This window comes from Condylura cristata, unplaced genomic scaffold (assembly GCF_000260355.1).
Source record: "Condylura cristata isolate star-nosed mole 26May11 unplaced genomic scaffold, ConCri1.0 scaffold00006, whole genome shotgun sequence".
Taxonomy (NCBI): domain Eukaryota; kingdom Metazoa; phylum Chordata; class Mammalia; order Eulipotyphla; family Talpidae; genus Condylura; species Condylura cristata.
Window position 1 is genome coordinate 5,195,611 of NW_004567107.1, and position 25,246 is coordinate 5,220,856.

The 25,246-nt window shown below is 57.8% G+C and overlaps 1 protein-coding gene across 1 annotated transcript in view; it reads right to left on the reverse strand.

Moving 5' to 3' along the window:
* RALGPS1 (Ral GEF with PH domain and SH3 binding motif 1) overlaps positions 1-25,246 on the reverse strand; it is a 188,019-nt gene that overhangs the window by 130,347 nt on the left and 32,426 nt on the right. Inside the window, exon 5 of the mRNA XM_012721334.1 lies at positions 5,671-5,754. Coding sequence (XP_012576788.1) covers positions 5,671-5,754 — 84 coding nt within the window. The remainder of the gene's footprint in view (positions 1-5,670; positions 5,755-25,246) is intronic.

The window sequence follows — 25,246 nt, forward strand, 5'->3', positions numbered from 1 at the left end:
CTCCTGGGGGGCTACTGCCGGCCTGAGCCAGGCAGGCGGGGCCCCCTGAAAGAGACGGAGACATGGGCAGGTGAGAAAGACAGAGGAAGAACCAGTGTGGTCTTAAATATTTTTAATTCTTTTTTTTTTTTTAACTACAAAATTTAAGGGAGGCTTCATGCAGAAGACAACGAGAGTTACGTGCAAACAAAAGCTCATCGCCCCCGGTCCCCACGCACGGCCGCAGGCACCACGGGCTTCCCCGGCGCTCGGGCGGGCTCCCTTGTCACGCATATTCTCCTACCGAGGCTGTCAGTGGCTCATACCCCTGCCGGCAGACAGGCTACTTTGAATCATTTTGTTGTTATAAACAATGCCATGGTGAACATCTGTACACTTTATTTATTTATTTATTTTTGCAGGCTCAGGATAACTTCTTGTAAAAGTATGTGGACATTTAAAAAAAAAAATTGGCCTCCACCGGTCTATGTGTTACTCCATCAACAAGCTGGAGCAGATCTCCGTTCCCATATGCTGTGAAGACCAGTTGTTACAAGCCTCTTCTCTCACTAATCCAATGGGCAAGATAATATCTCCCTGTTCCTATTGTACATTTCTTTCATAAATACTTGTTTTTGCACCTTTTTCAGTTAACTTTTTATGTATGTATAGGCTTTATGCAACTTGCCTTGTGAATTACCTGCACGGATCCTGCACTCATCTCCCACTATTGCTTGGCAAGGCCTTTGCCTGTTAACGACAACACGTTAACCATCTTCGAGTCATACGCGGTACCACGAGCCGTGAGAAATGGGTTTTCAGACGCTGGTTTGGGAAATTTAAATTTATAGGAACATTTTGAATAATGAGTGTATCTCTCAAGATGTTAGACTTCTGCTATCCCTAAAATGTTTATTTATGAAAATTCAGAATTTTTTTGGGAAAATACCAAGATTTAGAGGACACGTGTACAAAAAGCTCACTGTTTATGAAGTAAAAGAATCGAAGAAAGCCAAATGCCCATCAACAAGGCTTTGGCTACATATATACCGGCTCACACTTTTGGAGAGAAGCAGGAAGGCGTTCTCTGCCTTCATGAGGGCAAAGCACCTACATAAATCATTTGGAATTCTTCTGCATGGGAAGTTTGCTCCCTGTCTATTCGTTGGCTCAATGGCTTATTCATTTCAGTATGGCCGCGTGGACATTTACACGCCGGCTTACAACCCAACACTGTTATTTATTTTGTTGCTCATATGGAAGCCTTGGCCCTGAGACTCTTTCCGTTGGCTCCTCTGCCCTCTGACATCACCCCGGCGTTGTTTGGCTTGGTCTGAGCCCGCCTCACTCACGGCAGGCTCGTCTTGTACATTCTGGGCCCAATGCGACAATGGGCCACTTCTCCCAGGACCTTCAGAGGCCGCTGTTCCATGCCGGTGTTAGACACCCAGGTCCGGGTGCTGGCTGTGCCTGCCGCTGGCTGTGCCTGTGGTTACCGAGGCCTCATGGCTCTGGATCCGCTGCACTGGCACAGCAGGTAACAGTGTGCGCGTGGAGCCTGCATGTATCTGAAACTCCCAGCATTCCGTAGGCAACCATCTGCACCTGTGCCGAGGCCTCCTCATCCAGCCTCCTCCCCTTGCTCCTCTGTAGCTTCCTACCCAACCTGGAGGAACCCAGCTCCCACCATCTGCCACCCACATACTTGACAGCTCCAGTTTTCACGAGCAGTAGCTCCGGGGTTGTTCTCCTCCACTTTGGGGAACAACTTAAACAGAGCACAGGGCTGGCTGCATGAGCCTTAGTCTCCACCATGCGCAGTTACTGAGGCGACGTGTGAGGCTGTCACACATTCATCACGCGGTCGGACTCTTCTGCCGCCTTCTGCGTTTTGTTCTAGGGCCTCCTCATCTCCTCAAGTGCATATCCTGAGGCTTACTCTCGGTGCTGTAAAACTCTATGGTTTTTCCCAAATGCGTCCATGTGTCCAATCTGATCTGCAGACCGAGTGAGAAGACTTGCAATCTCAGAACCTTCCAGCCCATCTGTATCACAGAGAATAGTTTCACCACCACATTTTACCTACTCAGTCCTCTCCCCTCTCAGACTTTTGGCAACCAATGATCTATTTTACTATCTCTAAATTTTAACTTTTCTAGATTTCTTTTTTAACATTTTCCAGAATGTCAAAGGCAGGGGAGACTACACGTGTCACCTTTTCAGACGGTTTCTTTCACCTAGGAATGTGCATTTAAAATTCACCCACACGTTTATGTGGATGGCTTGATGGGTTAGTCTTATTTTTACAAGGGAGAGCGACTGAACGGCATTCTATCACATGAAATTAGCAGTTTTTCTACCCATCCACCTATTAAAGGACATCTTTGTTACTTTCCATTTTTGATGATCGTGAATAAAATTGCAAGTAAAAAACGTGTGCTGTTTGCTTCTGGGGTGGCATCGGGCCCGTGCCATCAGCCCAGGCATGGGGCAAGTGGTGCGTACCAAGATTCTCTGGGCTCTCTGGGGGCGAATGACCACACGTGGTGACGGGGTGGCGGGGTCGGAGGGAAAGAGACGGCGGGTGCCAGGAGAGTCCTCCTTCATCCTGGGCAGCCCCTGCTCCGAGGCAGTGGTCACGGAGGAGGAGCCACTGTGAGAGCAGGGGAGAGCTCCCTGGGCGGCACAGCTGAGGGCCGCAGCAGGTGGGACACTTGCCCCGGGCGGGAGAGCCCAGCCTGAGGCGCAGTGAGGTCCAGGTAACCCCGAGCGTGAAGTCGCGGGAGCAAATGAGATCACCCAGGGGACGCAGGCCCCAGCGAGAACCCGGGTGGCTACATGAGAGGGGGCTGAGCCTGGGGCAGGACGAACACCCAGCACGGGCAGCGTCTTGGAGACAGTGCTGTAAGAGCAGAGCGCCCGGCCGGGGCGCCTGCGTAGGGCTCAACCGTGCCCCGTGAGGTCTGCAGCCAGGGGTGCTGAGGCCCCGGCAGACAGCTCCGTGGGGATGTGACATGGAAGCAGGGCCCAGCTGTTCGAGGGGTCAGCGTGGGAGCTGGGGAGAGCAGTCTGGGGGATGCCTAGACCCGGGGCTCTAAGCACCAAGTGGGCGCGGGGGGGGGGGCCAGGAAGCCCGGGAGCACACACGTGCCTTTTACTCGTAAGTGGCAGAGCCTTGAGGCTGGACAGAGGCAGGAGGTCGGGAAGTTGCAGGTGCGGAGAAGAGCGGGAACTTCGTGCAGTGAGGTCCAGGGAGAGGCTGTGACCGGGGGACGCCCCCAGGTGAGGAAGAGGAGGCGAGGAAGGTGGGGGGTCTGGAGGCTGGTGAGAGGAGAGGACTTCCTGAGGCCTCAAAGCAGGTGAGCAGCAGAGTCCGGGCTCCCAGTCCCCTGCTTCCTTGGCTCAGGGCTCCGACTTCTCTGCACTTTTCTTAGCAAACATTGTTTACTACAGGTCAAGCACCAAGCTAAACCCTTTACATCCTCGACTCACATTTGATCTTTAAGCACCACTGAACGGTGAGGCCAGAAGACACCCAAGATGGACCAGCTAAGAAGGTGAAGGTCCGCTCGGTTCCCTGAGACCGCAGCTTCTCTGCCTTGAAGGAGTCCCCAGGCCTCAAAATAGTCCATTCACCAACTTCTGGGAAACGAGGGCAGTGGACCCATTAAATTAATGCGATGCAGCTACCGTCAAATGCAAAGCCGTAAACCTGTGCATTTGTCTGGGGGCGGCACACAGGCGACATCGTCAGGTTCTCTGAAGAAGCCAGCTCAAAAAGGCTGACGGTCTCTGTTCCCTGGGGAAGCCGCAGGACTGAAATGCGAGCCTGGCGTAACAGGCCCTCGGGGGGCACACGGGGGGGCACACGAGCTCTTCCGCCGCCCTCAACAAAGCCAAGGGACCCGGTGCCACGGAGAAGCGGGCAGAGCGGGCCTGCCCAGGAGGCTGGCCCCGGGGTCTGACTGGGCCACAAGGAGCCTCAAATCCACAGCAAGCGTCTTCTGATCTGCCGATGGCCACACTCCCCCTCCCCCCCAGACGCCTGGCTGCTTGCCACAGGCCAAGTACTGCGCTGGGCACTCGGCAGGTGGCACTCCATGTCTTCAGGGCACCATGCCAGGTGAGTGCGACTGCTTCTCTTTGGCAGATAAGCAAACAGGCTGAGAGGCAAGTGGTCTGCTCTCCCTTATCTGGAGTCTGATGAGGAGCCTTGTTCTCACATCTGAAAGTCGGCCAGGAAGGGATGCCAATCAGTTCCTGTCACAGAAAGCAGCCCTAGAGGCTGACCAGGCCTGGCCCCTGGCCAGCCTCCATATCAGTGCCGCCTGGCTGTGTCCAGGGGCCTCACTGGAGGCTGCAGGCCCACAGGAAAGACCACTGCTCAGAGCCCCTGGGAGAAACAGGACTGCACTCAAGAGCTGGACACAGGCGGTCCTCGCAGAACAGACCGCACCCCCCGCCAAGCTGCCCCGGCCTCCCCTGCGGAGCGGGTGACATCGGAGCCGCGGCCTCCCCGGGAGCCCTGGTCAGAGGGGGACTGGCTGGCTCCCTGTCCAATAGCGCGCCCAGGAAAGTGAATCCCGACAGTGTGAGCACATCTGCTTTGGTGTTACGGTTTTGTTGTGTTTTTTTTTAAAGCTAAGATCAGTAGGAAAGGATACAAAAGGATCCTTTTTCAAAGGATACAAAAAAGAAGTAAAAGGCTTCAGAACCTCTCTGCAAAACAAGACTAAGTAGCCCCTACGCAGATACATGGCGGCCCTTCTCGGCTTCCACTGCGTCTCACAAACCACAGTGAGGCCGGCTCTCGCCTTGAGATGCCGGGGGGCCGCTCTGAGGCGGCGGCCAGGTCGGGGGCCAGGTGGGGCTGAGCAGGCCTGACGCACACGACCCGGCACTGCCGGGTGGGCCGCCCCAGCTGGAGGAAAGGCCGGAGGGACGCCAGCCCATCACCCCGAGGTCCAGTAAGTCACACTCTGCAGCCCTGGGACAGTCACCTCATTTGAAATCAGAAAAACCAAGAAGAAAAACTGAGTAGCACTGCGGGGGTGCTGGTCCACCCAAAGTGCCCTTGCAGGCTGCCTTGTCCAGAGCTCACGTTCCAGCAGGTGTGGCTGAAAATCAGAAGCCCACCTCCCTCAGCTGGGCCTAGTCCTCGTCATCAACCAGTGAGGAGGGAAGCGGGTCTTGGAAGATGGAGCCCAAGGAGTTACATGAAACGAGGACACACGAGCCAAGACCCCATGGAGAAGTTCAGCGTGCACCGACGGGGAGCCCTTACACAGGCTGGGGACTCGGGGGGCTTGCGAAGGAGCAGACATTCAGCTTGAGATCTGAGTGGGAGCTGAACTGGGAGGACGCAATGCAAGCCGGGAGGACAGCTCTGGTGCCGCATGGGAGAGGAGGGGCCGGTCAGTGGAGCTGGGGAGGCGGAGGAGGACGTGGTGCGGCCGAGCGGACCAGAGCGCTGCCCGCGGGGCCTTGCAGGCGCCAGGGCACGGGACTAGCGCGGAGGGACTCAGACGCAGGAGCCACGTGCCGGCCCCCTCTGTGAAGGGGCTGTGAGACTCCAGAGTAGGGAGAGGTGGGGCTCAGGGAGGAGGCTCTGGGAGGAGTGCAGGGCGTGGGACCCACTCCCGGAGGGGCTCCCCCCGATCTCCGAAGGCACGCACGAGGGGCGCTGCTCACCTGGTTAAACCTCCTGGTGAAGGCGACAACGTTGGGGGCGAGACTGTGTTTCTCCTTCTTGCTCCACCCACAGCTGGCTAGCTCCTGGGAAGCAGAGGCAACGTCAGCGGGGGCTGTAGCAGAGGCACAACACAGGGGCAGCGGCGGGGGTGGGCAGAGGCGGGCGGGCGCAGCCTCGATGCAGAGCCTCGCGGGTCGGGAGGAGACTCTCCCCGTCCCCGGGGAGGGGAGCTGGGGTGCAGGTGCACCTTGGAGCCCCACAGCCGAGGGCCAGGACTGGGATTCTTTCCTCCAGGACCCTGGCCACGTTTCCCAGGACTTCTGGACCGAGCCTCTGAACGCCACCACTGCCACTCTGCCAGCCCCCAGGACCGATGCAAATCATCCAGAGCAGGCAGAGTCCCCACCAGCGGGACCCTCCCTCCCGCCACCACCAAGGACTCCAGGGCCCCAGGCCAACTCGAAAAGAAACTCTGAGAATCTTTGATTTCACTGGCCACGTGGCATCCTTCATTTCCGCAGAGAAATTCCTGGGGTCACCCTGGAGAACTTCCTGAAGTCACGGTCCCCCACCTCTCATAACCAAAGGGACAGAAGGAAAGGTGCCCTGTGATGTCTTCTTCAGGGCCTTGTTTCTTCTTTTTCACCAGGCTTAGCATAATTTCATAACATGGCCGTTTACCAGCGAGGCTGGTTCCCAGCCACAGGGGAGGGGCAGCCACCCCTCACGGACCAGGGAACCCACCATGCAAATCCCCAGCACCCGCAGCCTGAGCCTTGGGGGGAAGGTGGCAGAGTCTATAGTTCTGCACCCCGAAACCCCACACCTCCTTTTAATTCCTACTAGGCCTCACAATACTTAGCGGATGGCCACACACCTGAACCTCTCCCGGGACCTGAGTGAGTCAGCTGCCTACCAGCTGGAACAGAAGCACGGGGTGCACCAGTAAGTCGGGGGGCAGTGGGAATGGCCAGAGCCTCACTGTCTGAGCAGCTATGTCTGGAATGCCCCGTCCTTCAAATGCCTCCCGGGACCGGCTATGAGCTTCACTGTGAGAAACCCAGCAGGGCAGCGGGCAGAGAGGGGTCATGTGGACTCGCGAGCGCCTGGGAGCCACCAGGAGTCCTGCCGGCCGCTCCCTTCCGCAAGGCATCGTGGCCTCCGGTCAACTGGCACACGGACGCCCCAAGCCACTCACACCCTCACAGCTCAGACCCCGAGTCACAGTAGCGGCGTCAACGACATCAACCCTCTTACTGAGGTCGCCCTGCAGCCAGGCTTGGGTGGGCGCCCGCGGGCCACGCCTGCTCGCACCAGGGGCGAGGGGATTCGGCGCCGCGCCCCGGGAGGAAGACTGACGAATGTGCCTGTTCGTCGTCCTTCTCCTTGTTTTGAAACGTATGTTTGAGTCTCTTCAAAAGCACAGGTGACCCACGGCGGTGCCCCACCCCCCGCCCGCCCCCTCACACATCCCAGTCGCCTCGCAGGGCGCTCCGTCGCCCTCTAGAAGTTGCACCGCGCAGACGAGACCCTCTGCAGGCCAAGCCCGTCCGGAAGGCAGTGGTCGCCGTAAAGCAGGGGACAGGAGGACCGAGGTGCAGAAGCTGCTGCTGGTCGTTTTTCCTGAATTATTAACAAAACTATTGTGTGTGTGTGTGTGTGTGTGTGTGCAGCACGCGCTTGGGTGCACGCTCTACCTGGTTCAGTGTGTAGCCTCAGGAAGGCGTTCTGGGGGAGCGGCCCTGGCCCCCCCACCGCACACCAGCTGCTCAACTCTCATTTTCTTGGAACCCCGTTTTCTCACCTAAAATGGCCATGTTACTAAATTCTGTCTGAGAAGCTCATGTCGATGATTAGAGGGGGCCAGCACGTGGTAAGGGTTGTGTCCCCCCACCCCACGCCTGCCGGCTCCCACAGGCCAGCACCGCCTCTTGCCCCAGAACACCTGCTCCTTGTTGTCCCAAATGATCATAAAATCTATTTTGTTATTTCTCCTTCATGTTGCTAATGTCAAACAGACAGGCTCATCCCCTCTGCCCTGACGTCTCTAGGCCCCTGACTCGCAAGCTGATGCGCTCCTGCTGGGGCCTGGAAAGCGAAACCTTCGCAGAGCTAAAGGCACGGAGGCTCCGTGATAAAAGGGGAGGGGCGCAGGACCCAGGGCCCCAGACCTCGCTCGGAACCCCCAGGGTTACTCCCGTGCCCCCGGCGAGCTGGACTCTCACCGCTGATGAAAACAGGGGTGCTGAGCTGAGTGTCCTGCAGAGAACCAAAGGTGCGAGCCTAACAAAGGAGGGCTGGGCTGCTCACAGCGGACGCCACGCTCACTACCAGCCGGGCGCGGTGGCGCGGAAGGCCCCAAGCTCAGCGCAGAAAGGTTTATCAAGATGTCAGAAGAAATGAGGCCCCGTATCTACACTATGACGCGTCCTGGGCCCAGCCCCTGGCTCGGGTCCCCTCCTGTGTTTGGCCTTATAGAATTACAAGATTCCATCTGTGTGAAGTGGGTCTGGAAAATGTGAAGTAACAGAACAAAACTCTTCCAGCCACTAAATGCCTAAAAAGGTCCATGCTATGGAACTGATTTGAGTGTAATTAAGTTAAAATTGACCAGAGGGGACAAGGCTGGTTCTAGAGGGGAGACAAGAACTAGGCTGAGGCTGGGTGGGCCCTGGTGAGCCACTCAGCTGGCCCTGGGCTGCTGCCACCCTCCTGAGGGCCCCTGAGGTCACCTGGGCGGTGCTGGCTCCAGTCCCCTGGCCCCTGGAGGGACGGGAGGGGTGGAGGGAAGAGCTGCACCCGTGCAACTGGGGCTGCTGGGGCCTCGCCGCTGGGGCCTCCTCTGAGCCGGGGTCCCCTTTGAGCCCTCGCCTCTGGGGCCTCAGCTGGGGCCTCGCCTCTGGGGCCTCGCCTCTGGGGCCTCGCCTGGGGGGGCCTCACACAGGTTCAGCTGCATATCTATGCCTAGCCTCCTACATTCCAGGCCAGATTTCAGCCACCTCCTGCAGCCACAGGCACCCCAAAATCAGCAGGCGCAGAAGCAGAAGGGCATCTGGACAGCTGCCTGCACTAAAGTACAGGCAGATAAGCTTCATTTAAACATCCGTTCTGACAGGCAGAAGCCAGTATTTACTACAAAGAAAGTACATATGGAAAAACATACTTCGCCTGTATGAAAGCAATTCTGTCCCGACCGCCCATCTGCAAGCGGCCCTGGGCGGCAGGAGCCAGCATTGCTCGCTGTGGCGTCACACAGCCAGAGGTGCTGGACCTGGGGTTCAAGCCCCGCAGATCCCAGAGCCCAAGGCCCAGCTGGTGTCAGAAGAGCTGCAGCTCAGGACAACCCGCGGCGGCGCACAGACCATGGGAAGCAAAAGGGGCTCTTCGCTCCTCAGGCAACACATGAGGCTCGGACACGCCAGCTGCTCAAGGGGAGACACCCCTCAAGGAGCCCACCCAGGGGGCACCCCCAGCCGGTGGCCAGCGGGTCCTAGCAGGTCCTGGCAGTTACCAGGTAAGCCCGAGTGCGTATGCGTCACTGTGAGCACAGCTACCGTCTCCTTCTCTCATACAAGCCGAATGAGGTCAACGACACAACCCTGATGAGGCCGTGCACCGTCTGCCTGGCAGACCGTCCACCCGAGACCCAGGCCCAGGCGTCAGACGGGGGAAGCCGGTTCCATCAGCTGCCCCGTAACCAGCCTGAACCCCGCAGTTCTTGCGTTTTATGCTCAAAGCAGGTGCGACGCTCAAATGACACGGCACAGCGCGCTGTCTGCCCAAGCCCCTCTGACAAAACACAGAAGGATGAACCCTGACTGGCAGCGGTCAAGGCCGCCGACGAGAGGGGGCAGCACATTTCTGGGCACCAGCGTGAGCAGGAGGGGCTGTGGAGGGAGAGGGGGCGCCCGCGCCCCAGCCCCTACTGGGGTACACAGAGAGGCGCCCGGCTCCGAGGCACATGGGACAGTGACTCAGGACAGAGGAGAGGACTCAGGACAGCGCCTCAGCTCCCCCACCGGCCACCAGTGAGGAGCCGGAGGGGAGTGACTGCGGCTCTGGGGTGACAGAAAAAGACCAAGGTAAGTGGGGACATGACCTCAGGTGAAAGGGCCAGTTTAGAAACGGAGGAGAAAGCTTCGACTTTCTAGTGCATCAGGCAGTGGTTCCACGGAGACGTATACACCCCAACACCGGGCAGCTGGTGAGTGCAGGACAGAGCCCGGGGCCTCGTCACCAGCACCCCGCTTAGCCGGCCGCTGAACAGTACTGACAACAGTGAAAGTGGTTTCTTGGTTTTCACCCCTCAGAGTCCAGAAGGGAGAGTGGGAGGCCACGATGCCCTCTGAGTTCGCCTGACACACAGCTGACGGGTGGTGGGGAGGGACACGTCCCTCCAGGAGGAGGGCCGGGGAGGAGCCCCTGGGCGAAGCTGGGGAAGCCAGAATCGGGCTGTCCCGCGCCACCGCGTGCCAGCTCGCCCAGTGGAGAAGAGAAGGTTGGGAGCTTGCCCAGAGGCTGGGGCGGAATCCGCCTTTCTATTCTCTTCAGCACCCTGGGCTTAATAGGTCTCAATATTACAAAAGTGAAACAACACTTGCAAAATTACACATTGTACCGAAAACTAAATTTTAGCAGTTGAACAAGTACTCCATAAAGACACAGCCAGCAACAGCAGCTGTCCTGGACGGCAAGTGCACGAGGCAGGGCGTTTCACCTGACCACAGGGCACTCTGGCTTCCACAGAGTAGCCTGTGCACATCATGACCTGGTCCGGGAACTCGCCTGTCCCGTGGGGAGCACTCCCATCCCGCGGGGAGCACGCTTGTCCTGTGGGGAGCACGCTTGTCCCGCGGGGAGCACGCTTGTCCCGCGGGGAGCAACGCCTGTCCTACAGGAAGAGATGTCAAGGCTTTAATCGAGTGAAGGGCAAAGTGGGGAGCAGCTAAGTGGGGAATTAGGAAGGCTCGTGGGGGGCTCCTGCCAGAAACCACCTCACACCCTCACTGGGACAGAACCAGCTTGCAATGGAACAGGAGAGGGAGAGAAAGAGGAAGGGGGGGAAGAGGGGGAGGAGGAGGGGGGAGGGAGGGAGCCGGAAGCCAGCCCCTGCACTGGGGGGGCGCCGAGACCAGGGGCGCGCCTGTGGGTCAGTGGGCTGCAAACACAAATGGCCACTCTTGGAGGCCCAACAAAGGCAGCCGTGGCCCTACTTCAGGCCCCAATGGGGACTCCTGAGGCGTCTCCTGGACCCAAGCCTTGCAGGCTGTGAGTGGGCTGAGGCATCTTTAACTCATTTCTTGGAGGAGGAGGATGTTGGATGATGACAGGGTGCAGAGAAAAGACACCGAAGGAAGAGAAAGAGAAAAGGCAGCAACCACAGCAGTGACACGCACACACATCTCCATTCCTCTATTTACCCGGGTTAAAGTCTGTTTCAGGAAAGACAGTGACACAAGCCTGCTCTTGCTTTCCACGACCTACAGGAGGGAGGCGAGACGAGAAATGGCAGGGAGTGGGGCGGCGGCCAGGCCCTGCTAGGAGGCTCCCGGGCTAGCAAGGGAGCTTGCAGGGGCTGCCGCAGGTCACGGAGGCCGCAGCAGGCCCCGTGGCGTCTGGGAGAGGGGCTGAGGGAGGGCGAAGACCCCCATCTCAGAGACGAGAAAGGTGGCCAAGGCGATGGAGCCGCGTGGTGCAGGGAGGCGGGGGCCCCGCTCAGAGCCCCGCTTGAGGGGCAGGGAGCCACTGGGGCTTTCCTGAGGGGCTGTGAGGGCCACGGGGGGCTGAGCACGAGCAGCCCCCAAAGCCTCGCCCGCACCACGCCGGGAGGCGCCCGCTGCCCTGTGACCTGGTCTACACTCTAGTCACGTCCACAGGGAGGCCTGTTTTCTCATGTGAGAGCAATCCTCCTCAGTGATTGGAAATAAACACCTGCCAGGGAAGAGGCAGGGCACAGGGACAATGAACCCGACGGGCGCCAGAAGGCCCCAGCATCCCTGGCCAAACCACAGAGAGGAGAGGGAGTGGGGACGAGTGGGGCTAGTGGGAGCTTCTGTGGCGTCGGGGAGGGGGGCCGCCCAGGCAGCCGGCGCACCCCCTCTCCGCGTTCCAGCCTGCTGTGTCTAGCGCCGAGGCTCGCTGACAGCCACCGCGCTCCACCGAGTCTCTAAACCACCGCGCGCTAAGATGCAGATTCAGGGCCACGAAGATGGTGCAACCCCCCAGCGCTCCCTCTCCAGGCCTCGTCCTGCCACCCGGCGCGATCAGAACCAGCTGTCTGGGCAGCAGCCAAGGCGGCGCTGCGAGCCGTCTCCCGGCCGCGTGACCAGGGCCGGCCGCTCGGCCGCCGCCTCCCGAGCCCCACACAGCCCCTCTCTCCACATTCTTGGAGGACGCTTTTTTCCAAATAACATCATTCAGATGTTCTCTTTTTAGAGAGCATGCACTTTGTTTTTCTGATTTGGGGCCGAGTACATTTTCATTATAGAAAACGTGGACCGTACAGAAAGCCGAGAGAACGCGTACGTCAGCCAGCGGCCTAACGCCAGCGACCCCCGGGCGCACGTTTGGGTCAGTGGCGCCGGCAGTGGCGGTGCCGGGAGCGGTGCGGAGGGCACCCAAGCGCCAGGCCCACACAGAGGCCTCAGCCCCCAGCGCCGCTCGGTGAGCGCCCGCCGCCCCCAGGGGACGCGGTCGGTGCTCGGCCGCTGTGAGCAGAGTCCCAGGCCGGGAGGCGCAGCGACGCTCCGGGCCTGACCTGTGCCAACGTGAGCCGGGACCCCAGCCGGCCCCTGGACTCAGCAGCCAACTCTCAGCCACAGAGCACCCCTGTCCGGGCTGCGGCCACTGCTCCTCACTGCACGTGTGTTTGTGCGCACGCATGTGAGATCAGGCGTGCACACACGCACACGGGGCTATGCACGCGTGCACAGACGGGGCCACGCACATACGCACACAGGGGGCCGTACATGCACGCACGCATTGGGGCCACAAACACACACACGGGACCACGCACGCACACACGGGGCCACGCGCGCACACACGGGACCACGCACGCACGCACGGGGCCACACATGCACGCACGGGGCCACACACGCACACATGGGATCATACATGTGTGCGTGCACGGGGCCACGCATGCACACACGTGAGACTTGCACCTGTATACACACCTGGGAATCTGTAGTGCACACAGGCACACACGTGAGGCTGTGCGTGCAAAGCTGTGAGACCCGCACACATGTACACATGAGGCCATGCACGCACACCTGAGATCACACACACACGAGACGTGCACACGCACACATGCACATGCACACACAGCTGTTCTCAAAAACTGAACTGCCTTGCTCTTCCTACACTGCAGCCTTCTCGCATCTGCCCCACACCCCGCCTCGAATCTGTCACACACGACATCTTGAAACAGCAGATCATCTCGCTTTTCCTCTGAGCCCCAGAGCTCCAGGAGAGAATCTGGCTTGTCGTCCACTCAGGCTCACGCCTGCACCCCCCTGCCACGCAGGCTTCCCTGCAGCGTCCTCCTGGCACCCGCAGGCTCGGCACAACCCCCGCCCCGGTCCGGATCACGCTGCGGAACACGGGAGGCGCTTCTGGAAGTGCCTGCTTCCTGAAGAGGCAGCTTCTGACCCGGGCTCCGCACCGCCTTCCATTTTCTGGCCAACGAACACTTGGCTAAGTCTGGCGAGCACGCCACACACCGCAAAGGGAACCGGAAAAGCGAACTCAAAGGTTCCAGAGCCACATGGCTTTACCAGGGAGCCCTCTCAGACTTTTAAAGAACACATCACCTTCGTGCCAAGTAACTATTCCAGAGCACATCAGCTTTGGTAACGGAGAGAAGCCCTGAGCCCCAACACCTAACAGATACAGAAAAAGGAGGAAAAGCCTCACCCTACATGAACAAGCAGCTTTGTCTAAGAAACACAAGAATAAGCTACTGTTGGGAAAACTACGAACATCGTAACAGCACACACGTGCTCTGAGAAGGGATACGGCCCTCTCAGACACCGAAAAGAGCGAAATGAAACATTCCGCGAGGTTTTAAAAAGAACATCTTGCCAGCCCAGTTGTCACCTGTCTGGAGACCTCAGCGGCCTGCTGGAGGCCAACAGGACAGGGATCTGCATGAGAATCACAGGCAAGGTGCGGCAGCCTCTCAACCAGACCCCACCTGAGTCGGTGACGTGACGGGGTGGCTTTCCCGACCCCCCACTCCACGCAGTGGCCGCAGGGCTCCACTCTCCGGATCTAGTTACGGGGAGCCTAGAAGCCACAGCCCAGCGCCCCCAGGCAGAAAAGCGAACCAGATACTTCGAATTTTCTAGTGGCCTTTTTCAAAAAGAAAAAAAAAGGAGAAATTAATTAATAATTTTGCTTGACTTCATAGATCAAGTGTTATCTCTCAACTTGAAATCAATATGATTGGTGAAATGGGTTATGTGTTTTGGGGGGCCAAGTCTTTGAGGCCTGACCTTTTAAACAGTTACACCACAATTTGGAAAGCCACCTCCTGCCAGCCTGCTGGGTGGCCCTGAAACGTGAGGTACACTGACTGAAAAAGAGGGGCGGGCACAGAGAAGACCCACCAGCAGGCCAGGCGAGGTAGGGGCCCAGCCGGACCGCAGAGCCCGGAGAGCAGGGTCAGCCGGGGACACGCACAGGAAGGCCGACGGGTGAAACCGCCTGCGACTGACCCAGGATCTGGGGGCCTGATCCCAAGGCCCGTCCCCCCTCACACTCGCCCCCTCTAAGGGAAGCTCTGGGCTCGCTACAAGCAGCCAGGTGGGCGCAGCTGCAGCTGGTGGAGGACATGGGCTAACGGCGGGCATTCATTCCGGACAGACCAGGAGACAGGCCGCTCGGCCGGCAGGCTGGCGCTCCCACGCTCCCACGCAGGAATCCTGGGCTCGGCTCTCAGCCCCTCGGGCCGGTCCTTTCCACTACGGGGGATCAGCTCCCGCCGTAACTGCGAAGCCTGGATGACGTCTACTACCCCAGCCCCATTCTGTGAGCAGAGCAGAAGCAGGGTCACGTGTCTGGCAGCCTGTACAGACTGTTAAGCAAGACCTTCTCCCTGGAGACTGCAAACTGCAGTGGTTTTCTTTCTGCAAGTGTTTTGAGGGGGCGTATCGAGGTTGGGCCTGAGAGGCCCGGGAGAGTGGGGGCGCCCTGCTGTCCCTCGGGGATGAAGTGGACATGATGATCTGGTGAGGCTGGAGACAGGAAGCAGCTGGGGGGAGGTGGTCTGGGGTAGATGGGGGCGGATGAGCAGGAAAAACACAAGTGACCGGCACAGTGTCAGTTTCCAAAATGAGGGACGAGAAGGGAGGAGAGAGGGGACGTGGGAAGCAGCAGCAGGAGAACGCGGGGGAGTGAGGGGCAGAGAGGCGTCCCAAGGCAGGAGGGAGGGCTGGGGTGCCCCACTGGGCTCCAGGTCACAGCGGGGAGGGGGGCGGGGGGGGACGTGAGGCCCCACTGTGGTGCGAGAATGTGGCAGGGGAGGGGCGGAGAGGGAGAAGCAGCACACATGGAACGTCCACATTTCCTAGGGCCCCCCAAATGGCAGTGACTGAAGGTGAGCACGTCCGGAGCAGCGCAGCCCCCAGGTCGGACACCGAAAAGGCAGCAGGGGCACCTCGCACCGGGCCGTGCAGGGAGGCCCCGGCCAGCAGGCAGGGAAGAGGACGCAGAGCGGCAGCCCCAGCCCAGCCGGGCGCGCAGGCCTGCCCGTGTGGCCGGGCCAGGCCCTCGGCTAGCAATTCCGACCTATGCCCCCGACGGTCTAACAGTGGCACCACCAGGAACCCCAGTCTGCACATGAGTCAGAGGGTAACTGACGTGCCCAAGGGCACAGGCAAGTGAGTGGCAAACGGGCTGGAATCCAGGTCCCCAGCTCTGCCGGGCCCCCGTTTTATTCGGCAGAACCAGCCAGTCCTGAGGACGCTGCAAGGATCGCGGGGCAGAGCGGGAAGCAGGCGCTGGCTGTCCATGGGCGGGACACCAACTGTGGTCGGTGGCTCAGTCCCGAGGACCAGGGCCGGGCCAGCGCACCCTGAGTGTGAGCAGCCAGTGCGGGTCAGCGCGGGGCCTGGACAGAGGGCGAGCACAGGCAGGGGCAGCGCGGGCAGCCGCCTGCGGAAACCTGCGGCCAGAGCGCGTGAAGCAGAGGGGGCGGCGGAAGGACGGCTGGCGAGCAAGGGTAAGCCACTGCTCGCGGGGGTGCAGGCCACCCTAAGGCCCGTGGAGGAGCCCAAGGCAGAGGGGGAAGCCGTGGACATGCCGAAGCGACTCGGTGGAATGGACAGACATTTCAAAACTGCCGGTGGGCCACTGCGTGGGATGGGTGGGTGGAGAGCTGGCCTCACTGAAGTTGAGCTGGGGGCGAAGGGGCAGCCTGAGATGGAAAGTAGGGGCTGAGGAGCCCGAGGGAGGTGGAGGGAGGGGGGGACAGGAAGCAGGGACTGGCCAGCAACAGTGTGGGGGAGGGGCTGTTGCTGGCCTGACCAGGTGGGCAGGTGGGCGGCTCCAGGCGTGGGGACCGCAGCAGGATTCCGGGGAAAGAAATGGAGGTCTGGTTCAGAACACGCCACAGCCGTGGGGCGAGGAGGGCTGATCCACCTCTTGAGGAAAGCTCGGTCCCGGCAGTGCGACAGAACCATCTTGGAGACCCAGGCCGCTCTAGTCTGACCTCCCGGCCTCGCCACTACCCTGGCCAGGAAGGCCACTCCCTTCGGGAGGCTCGCGGGCGCGCTCCCGAGGGCCCTTCCTCCCATCTTGTATCCAAGTCACACCAATCTTCCCAGGCAAACAGGACCCTCCTGGCGCCTGGCCTGCTGCCCCTGGACAGCACTTAAGTCTTTCCCTTGGGGTGGCCCTTGTAGGTGTCCACAACTCTCTGGGCTCTCCCATTAGACCGGGCACTCTACATGCCCCCCAGTCCCTGAAACAGCAGGCCGGGAGCCTTGCATGCGGCTGGCTGAGGTACGGCCGCCCGGCCACGCCTGCCCAGGAGCTGAGCCCAGCCATCGGGGCGTCACTGGAAGCCGCCCCCTCCATGACGCCCAAATGACAGCCCTCCCAGAGGTCTCAGACATCTGGGCCTGCACACCGGCCTCCTCCGCCAGACTTCCGGGGCTGCCGAAACCTGACCTCAGCGTGCAGGCAGCTGAGACCGCTGGCTGTGCTGGCCACCGCCACATCACAGGCCAGCTGGAGGGGGTCCCCCTCCCCTTCCTCCCCTCGGGGTCACCTGGGGACTGCAAAGGGACAGCGGGGAGCTGCAGGCAGGGGCTGGCCTCAACCTGAGCCCTAGGCCCCAGGTCGGGAGGGCAGGGGGGCGCTGTAAAATGGGCGGCCTGGGGGAGAGTCGGGGTGAATGCTGCCGCGCGGGAAGCAGCTGCTTGCCCTCCCCAGTTTCTCCACAATGCGCGGGGGAAGGCGGGAGACACGTGATTCTCCTTCGGAGGTTTTACCCAAGAATCTCATATTTTCCACCGAAGGAAAAGCCACTCGACATCTAAAGATTCAAACCTCCAAGATCTGCACTCAAGAGAAAGAAAGCACCTCGAGTCATAAACTAAGTTTACTTTCAACCGCCATGTCCCGGCGCGTCAGGGCCCGGCCGGCCGCGAGCAGCTGGCCGCTGGTCTCGCCGGAAGGCAAACAGCACAGGCCACTCGTAATGACAAGCAAACACTAATGAATTTCGGGCCATGTCTGGTGCTTACATTTATGGATCATAAAATCATCTGGTTTCTCTCCACCCCGCGCAGAACTGCCAGGGAGGCAACCCCAAGTATTTACAGGCTGGAGGGGTGGCCAGGACCACTCCTGGAGAAGGGGGGCCTGTTAATACTCCCCCACACACAATCGCATCTTACGCTCTGACACTCAGCCTAAATCTCGATGTGCAATATCCTATTAAACAGTATTTATTTTTTAAACGTCTTGGGTGGAAGAGCGTCAGTCTGTCTCCGTTGCATAAAGATATATAGCTAGTCAGACGGTATAAAAATGGCTTTTGAAATGCAGCTGGTCACAAATAAAGGATTTAGACAGGGAATTAGACTTTTCCAGTTAGATATATAATTTGTCTGACACATCCCACTGAAGTCTAGTCATCTAGAAAAAGGGTATTTCCATAAAAAAGAGGCTCCTGGCCTGGGCACACCACACACCCCCAGCCACTAGGGCTGTCCCTCATTGCCCGCCAAGGCAAAGTCTCGGTCCTGGCCACACTGCCATGGCCACCCAGAGGGAAGGGGCCTGGAATTTCTTCCACCCAGAGAGGTCAGGGGGAGCCTCCACAGAACCCAAATGGCCCAGGATGGCGACCGGCTGTCTGGGCCTCCCCAGAGGCCACATCTATGCCTCCGGAGCCACCCTCCAGAGGCCGCAGGAAGGCTTGCTAAAAGCAGAATGGGTCCTCTGTAAGGGATCTTTTAGCCACGTGAAGCTCGATTGCTAACGGCCAAGTGCTCCCACGCTGACACAGGCTGTCCCAACATGAACGATACAGGGGTCATTAATTATCATTCACCCAAGTCCTCCCACAGCCCCCACCCCCACCTTCTCAGGCTCCATGCCGAAGCCTGCACAGTGGGACCCCGAAAGGCATGATAGGAGCAGATGGGGCCTCGGAGCTGGAAAGCAAATGACAGCTCAGTACCAGAGGTCATGGAAGGGGCCTGGCCTGCAGTACTCAAAGTTGGGGAGTATCCCCCCAGCTCTTGACGATTTCAACTTCTCTGGGAATATCACAGGGGGAGGAAGCCAGGTAGCCACTTTGAATGCTGTGATCTTGACCCTTACCAGGCCGTTAATATTCTCTAGGATGTAGATTTAGACCCTAGATGGGAGAGAATAGTCACCCTGCAGGACTTGGGGGCTCTGGGCACCCTTGTCACCCAGGAGTCATGGGAGCTGGGAGATGGCTGAGGAGGAGAGATGAGGAAAGCTGGGAGAGAGATGCAAGACTGGGCCTCCAGGCCCAGGCGGATACACCGATCCCTGGCACGGAGCCCCTGAAACCCTTGCCAATTTCTAAAGAAATAAGAGCACTATCAGGGTGGCGTGGGGAGGGGTCCCAGGTGGGGACTGCGTAACAGGGAGACCCGCCGTGACTGGCCTGGAACTTCTGGCCCCACCCCCACCCTCCAGAGAGGGCAGAGGGCTGCCGCGCAGTGAGTGGTTGGCCATGCCTCTGTGCAGGGCCCCGCAGGGCGAGGATCAAGAGCTCCCAGGGGGTGACCACTGCCCCCCTGGGAGCGAGACCCCCAGCCCCGCGGAGAAAGGGGCCCCTGCACGCGAGCCCTCCCAGGCCTCCCCCGCAGCTCCTCATCTGGCTGTTCACCTGCATCCTCTATCATCTCTTTGAAAAAACTGGGGAACACATGTGCTTCCCCAAGTCTGTGGCCCGCTCTAGAAAAGTAATCAAACAGGAGAATGGGGTGTGGGAACCCCCAGTTTGCAGTCAAATCGCAGTCGTGGGCACCCTGCGAACCTACCACCTGTAGCTGGCATGTGAGGTGGGACGTGAGCCCTGGCCGAGGGCTGACAGTCGCCAAGGAGGCAGGCAGAGTGGGCGTCGCCTGCCGCTGCTGCCGTGAGAAACCCGCGCAGTCTTGGTGACGGAGTGTCCCAAACGCAGTGTAGACAGCTGCACGAGTGAAGGGGGCTCGCGGGGAGCGCTGGGTTTTTCCCAACACGAGAGGCAGAAATCTGAGTTTTCCTTTACGCGGCCCATCAGGCTTATAGCAAACTGCGCCCCCACCCACCACCACCACCTGCTCTTTTTGTCCAGAGGCTTCCGTTGTTTTCTGCTTCTTCATCCAGAAGAACTCCCGACCCGCCTGGTTTGGTCCCAGGCTCCGCTGTCACAGCCTGCCCGCCGGGTGGCCACGAGGCAGGGAAGGGCGGGGAGAGGGCCGGGCAAAGGCCTCGGCGGGACGTCTCTCTCGGGACACAGGCCGGGCAGGCCCCAGTGTCCCGACCCAGGGACACGCTGACTTTCAAGGAATCTCCAGAAGCAAACCCGGCACCTTCACAGGCCTGGGAGTTCTCCGCAGACGCAGGCCCGCGGCTTCTGAGACGAGTTCTGCCGGAGGGCGGGTGCGGACGCAGACTGAGCCCCCGAAGCCCCCAGGGTTAACCCTCAGGAAGGGCCTTCGACTTCCTAGGCCTGCCCCGTCACTCGCGGTGTCTCACAGGCAGCTCGCTTCAACTCCCACACACCGAGCCCTCCCTGCCCACCGCCGAGGCCCGCTTCCTCCCGCCAGGCCACGCCCACCGCCCGGCTCAGCAGTCCTGAAGCACAGCAGCTTCTCACTCAGCCAGTCGCTGGGCTGCTGCTGGACAGACGCTGCGTGCTGAGCACGGCACGGAGCCTCTGACAGACAGACCGAAGACTCGGGCTTCTGGTCCTCGGGACCCGGAGAGATCGGCGGCTCCTCCCAGTCGAAGCTGAGTGTGCCGCTGTCCACGTTTTATCTTAGCGCTAACTTTAAATGAAAAGTCTTTTCAGAGGTTATTTCTCCCTTCTGTTTTTCAAGTACGAGGAGAAGTCACTGCCACCTTCCCGTAAAGAACCGACCGAGGAGAGCGGCTGTGAGCCACGCTGCTGCCCAAGAGGCAGTGGCCAGGCCGACAGGACCTGGGGCGGCACCACCCGAGTGTGGGTCCGATGGGCCCTGACCTGTCCTCAGACTCTGGGCAGACTGAGATCCTGCCCTGCCTCTTCTTCTCTCTCGAAAGTGAGGAGCGCAAAGGCACCCACTCCAACGCCGGGCATGTTCAGCAGGACATCTGGCCAATTCACGCGGAGCTCACGGCGATCACGCCACAGACACACCTGAATGACCATTACTGCCGCTGGACATAAAGCTGGAGTGTGACGCACACGCCTTGACCTTGTAGCACCTCAACTCTGGCAGTGGCCACCCCCAAGCCCGCTCTTGGAGTCGGCGTGTCAGATGTTGGGGGTCAGCACCTTCTCCAAGAGTCCCCAGGCTGACTCCACACCCCTCATTTCCTTTCCTATCGAGCTGCCAGGGAAAGCACGTCCTGGTCTTCTTCATTAATGGTGTCGCCAAGGAAGGATGTGAACCCAAACTCCCTCTGCGTTCTCCCGAGGCAGAGAAGAGCAGGGCTCCCCGAAGACAACGGAGCAGGACACAGGCGCTCCAGCGGCACGGCACCCCTCCCGCTGCAGGCAGTTTGCAGACGTGGCCAGTCCGGTCTCCGCGTGCAGAGGGCAGCTTGGTCCATCTGTCTATCCTTTCAGAAACATCTGTCACCGTGAATTGAAAGATTTACCTCGTTCACCAAAAACACCCCATGAGTAAGCCAAGTGAATGATTCCTCTTGCTCTTGTTTCTTTCACTTTCAAAGAAAAGAAGAGCTTCGGTCTACAGCTGAGTCGAGGCCTTCGAGACCTATGACGTCCTTCAGGACTGGGAGAGCCAGCAGCCTCCCAGGCAGTCGCAGGCTTTCCACGCTGCTGCGCTGCACAGCAAACCCTCGGGGAGGCAGGACCTCACGGCCCTGGCTCTGAGGAAATGGCAGCTTTCCTGGCCCAGCAAGGCCCAGCACAGAAGCAGGTGGGCCTCCTTGCGTCACCAAAGCTGGAAACCCAGGTGTTGGCCAGACAAAGCAGACGCTTCATCTTGCACATAGAGCCTGACGTTCCTTTCAGCAGCCTTTCACTTGGCAACGAAACTGTTCACCGTTTGGAAGACTTGGAAGTTTCCCCAAGAGGGGTGCAATGTAAGAATTCTGCGGAGATGTTGACACCATGCAGTAATGGTCGCCGACAGGGGCTGGCTGCACTGATACCATGCCGGCGGTCTGTGCAAAGAAATGCAAAGAAAACCCGCCCAGCTGCCGGCACCCCCATGCCCTGCAGAAGACAGGTGGGCTGCCCAGCTACGGCATCCCTGACATTATGTAGGGGCTGCTTTAACTGCCTCCTCAGTCTGAGCCACGGCTCAGCTAGTCATGTCCAAGGTACGCGGAGTCACTTCTCTGCCTTTCCAGGGTATTTCAAAACAACGATTTTGTACTGGGATATGTTCCGGCCCTTCAAGTCAAGTCTCCTCTCCCCAATATGGTCCCTGCTCCCCTGGGAATCTCTGGGAGCAGGTTCCCCTCCCCCTGCAGGTGTCATGTGGGTGCTGAGAAGCATCCCGTCACCGCAGCCTGACTGCCTGGGTGGGGAGTAAGACCTAGAACCATGGACTTTCCCTTGGGCATTTCCTGACTTGGCTGGGGCCACACAGACACTCGATGGCACCAGAAGGCCACGGTGCCTTCAAAGGGAACTGCACAGACGGCAGGGCACAGTGACGATGAAGCTGCCACTGTGTACACAGTGACGCCACGCGCCACCCTACCTACCCGCTTCTGCTGCAGAATGATAATGTGGCTGCAGAAAAGTAACTTTCCCAGGGTTTCAGATATAAAACAGCATTTGATTGTGTCTATGACAAAATAGCTAGCATCACATTAACTATAAAAACTGGATAAAATGGGCCCTCCCTGGTGGCGCAGCGGGTTGAAGCACAGCACTGAGAAGCTAAAGCCACTTCCGCGTGAGTTCGATCCCCGCCTGCCTCGGAGGTGACCACATGGCGCGGCAGACCTCTCCTGACCCGCCTGCTGCTCCCCTCAGCAGTGTGCTTCATCAGTCGGCATGTTCTGCTCCCCACTCTGTGTGTGGTGAACCCTCTCACCGCCCCTGCTCCTCTTGCCTGTACCCCAGTTCTGTATGCAGAAATAAATAAATCTTTAAAAAATATATTTGGACAAAGCAGCAAGAGCAAAAACCCCAACGAGCTGACGGCAGAGAGCCAGAACGTGAGGGCCTCAGACCCCGGGGGAGGGAGTGTACGGAGGTGGCATCTGCGTTCTCTGCTTTTGGTCTCTGATGATACCAAGTGCTGGCAAAGGTGCAGAACAACTGAAACTCCCACATGCTGCTGGGAGGAATGCAGATGGGTTCAACCGCTTTTGGAAATAGTTGGGCAGTATCTATTTAGCTGAACATACATATTTTTTGTTGCCCTGCCGCCCCCCCTGGATATTACTACTCAAGAGAAGTGAGTGTTTGTGTCCAACAAAAGACACATTCAGGGATGTTTACGGCAGGCAGCCTTATTCAAAACAGCCCCAACTGGAAACAACCAGCATATCCATCAACGGTGGGAAGGGTAAATAAAATATGATCTGGTCCGACAAATGAATGGGATATTGTACAGAAGTGAAAAGGAATAAAATTCTTCTACACACAAAAACACGATGAATCTCATGGATGTGATATTCGGTGAAAATGGTCACACAGAAGCATGTACAATATGACTCCATTTCTGTGCAGTTCAAAAATAAAAAAGCTGCCCTGAGTGGTAGAAACGGGAACTGTGACCACACCTGAGGGTAGCCGATGGTTTGGGAGGGCAGCCCAGGGCTCTGGTGCCGGTGTGCTTCCCTCTGGATCGGGTGCATGGTCTGTTTGCTTCATAAAATTGTATTGGTTGTACCTTTACTATCTCTGCAATTTATTATATATACTTTTAAAACTCCCTTTCAAAAACAACAGATTTCAACAGATAACTGTTGCATGCAAATGCAGCAGTACGATACGATGCGGAGATTATTTTAGAGAAATCCAATGTCTGAGGACAATGCTGCGGAGGGAAAGGGGTGAACAGAAGCCCGCTGTTGGAAGCTCCTTGACCACATACCTGATATATTATCAAGAGATATGTTATCACTTGAAGGTAAACTGAAACACGCAACTTGTGTCTGGAGCGAACGAGCAAGAGCAACGCTGGAGACCTGTGAGGCTGAGCCGCAACCTGTGGAACGCGATGCTCTCTTCCGGGAGACAGTGTAAGAGCGGGTGCCAGAGAAGAGCGTGGGTGTGGCGAAAGACGCACACCAGCACACACACGCACACACGCGGGAACTGGTGCTCCACAGCAGAACTGGCCACAGAAACCTGACCAGAACCTTTAGCTCTGAATGTCAAACTGCTATTAAAAAAAAAAAAGGAAAAACAAAAATGAAAATCTTTGCACAAAGAAAACTCCAGGGCCAGAGAGCTCTGCTGATATAATTTACCAAATGAATCATTCAATTCTACAAAATCTCCTTCAGAAAAATTACAAGGAAGGAATACATCCCAATTAATTCTATAAAGTCAGCATTACACTGATACCCAAACCAGAAAAGACTTTACAAAGAAAAGAAAAACACGTACCAATACTCCTCATCATGAACAGAGGCAAATTTTCTAACAAAATTTTAGCAAATCAAATTTAACAACACACAAAAAAACTTCTACATAGTGACTAAATAGGGTTTTATCACAGAAATGTAAGGTTGGTTTAACATTCAAAAAATCAATAGAAAAACCATATAGTTGACTTAAGAGATGTAAGAAAAGCATTTGGTAAAATCCAATATCCATTCCAGATAAAAATTCTTAGCAACTCAGGACTAGAAGGAACTTCCTGAACCCCATAAAAGCCAGCTCAGGGTTCTCCCTGGTGGTGCAGCGTGTTAAAGCACCACACTAAGAAGCTAAAGCCACTTCAACGTAAGTTTGATCCCTGCCCAGAGCTGACCACATGGCGCGGCAGACCTCTCCCGACCCGCCCGCTGCTCCCCTCAGCAGTGCACTCATCAGTCGACCTGTTCTGCTCCCCAATCTGTCTCTGAACCCTCTCACCGCCCCTGCACCTCTGGTCCATACCCTAGTACTGTATACGTGAATAAATAAATCTTTAAAAAAAAAAAAAAAGGCCGCTCATGTTCATGTCTTTCAGTAAAAGATGTATTTCCTCTTAGGATCAAAGATGCGTGTTCTATCTCATCACTTACTACTCAACAGTGGCTTCGAGGCTGTGCCGGCAGAAAGGGCAAGGTGCAGAGTGAAAGCACCGGCTTAGAAAGAAGGAAGAAAACTACCATGGCCCAGCGACATCCTCAGTGTGCAGAATATCCTGAGCTCCACAAAGCTGAGCAAAGGTGTAGGTGCAAGGCTGGTTTATAAAAATCATTCGTATTTCTATAAACTAGTAATGAGCAACTAGAATTTAACTTAAACAACATTCATAACAGCTTAGGAAATGAAATACTCAGAAATGAGTAAGTACTTGCTCCTTGTTAGTAAGAGATACTCATCAAAAGACACGTAAGACCTCTAGGTGGGAAATGACATAAATTTCTGAAATGAAGAAAACCTAAATACATGGAGATCAACACTGCTGTGCGCTAAGGTACCAGTACTCCTCCTCACTGGTTTCCGAGATTCAAGGCAGTCACGCCCCACATCTTGGCAGACTTTAAAATTCAAGAAACAGACCACAAGGACCGTGGGCTGGCTTTCAAATCCCCGTGGAAATGCATAGGACTAGAGCGCCCAAGCCCATTTGAAGCGGGACGAGTGTTAGGGACTTACAGCCTCTGGTTGCCAGGCGGCAGCGAGGAGTGAGAAAGCAACAGGGCCGGGGGCCCGGGGAGCTCCAGGTGACCCCGTGTCTCCCCCTGCGGGGGCCC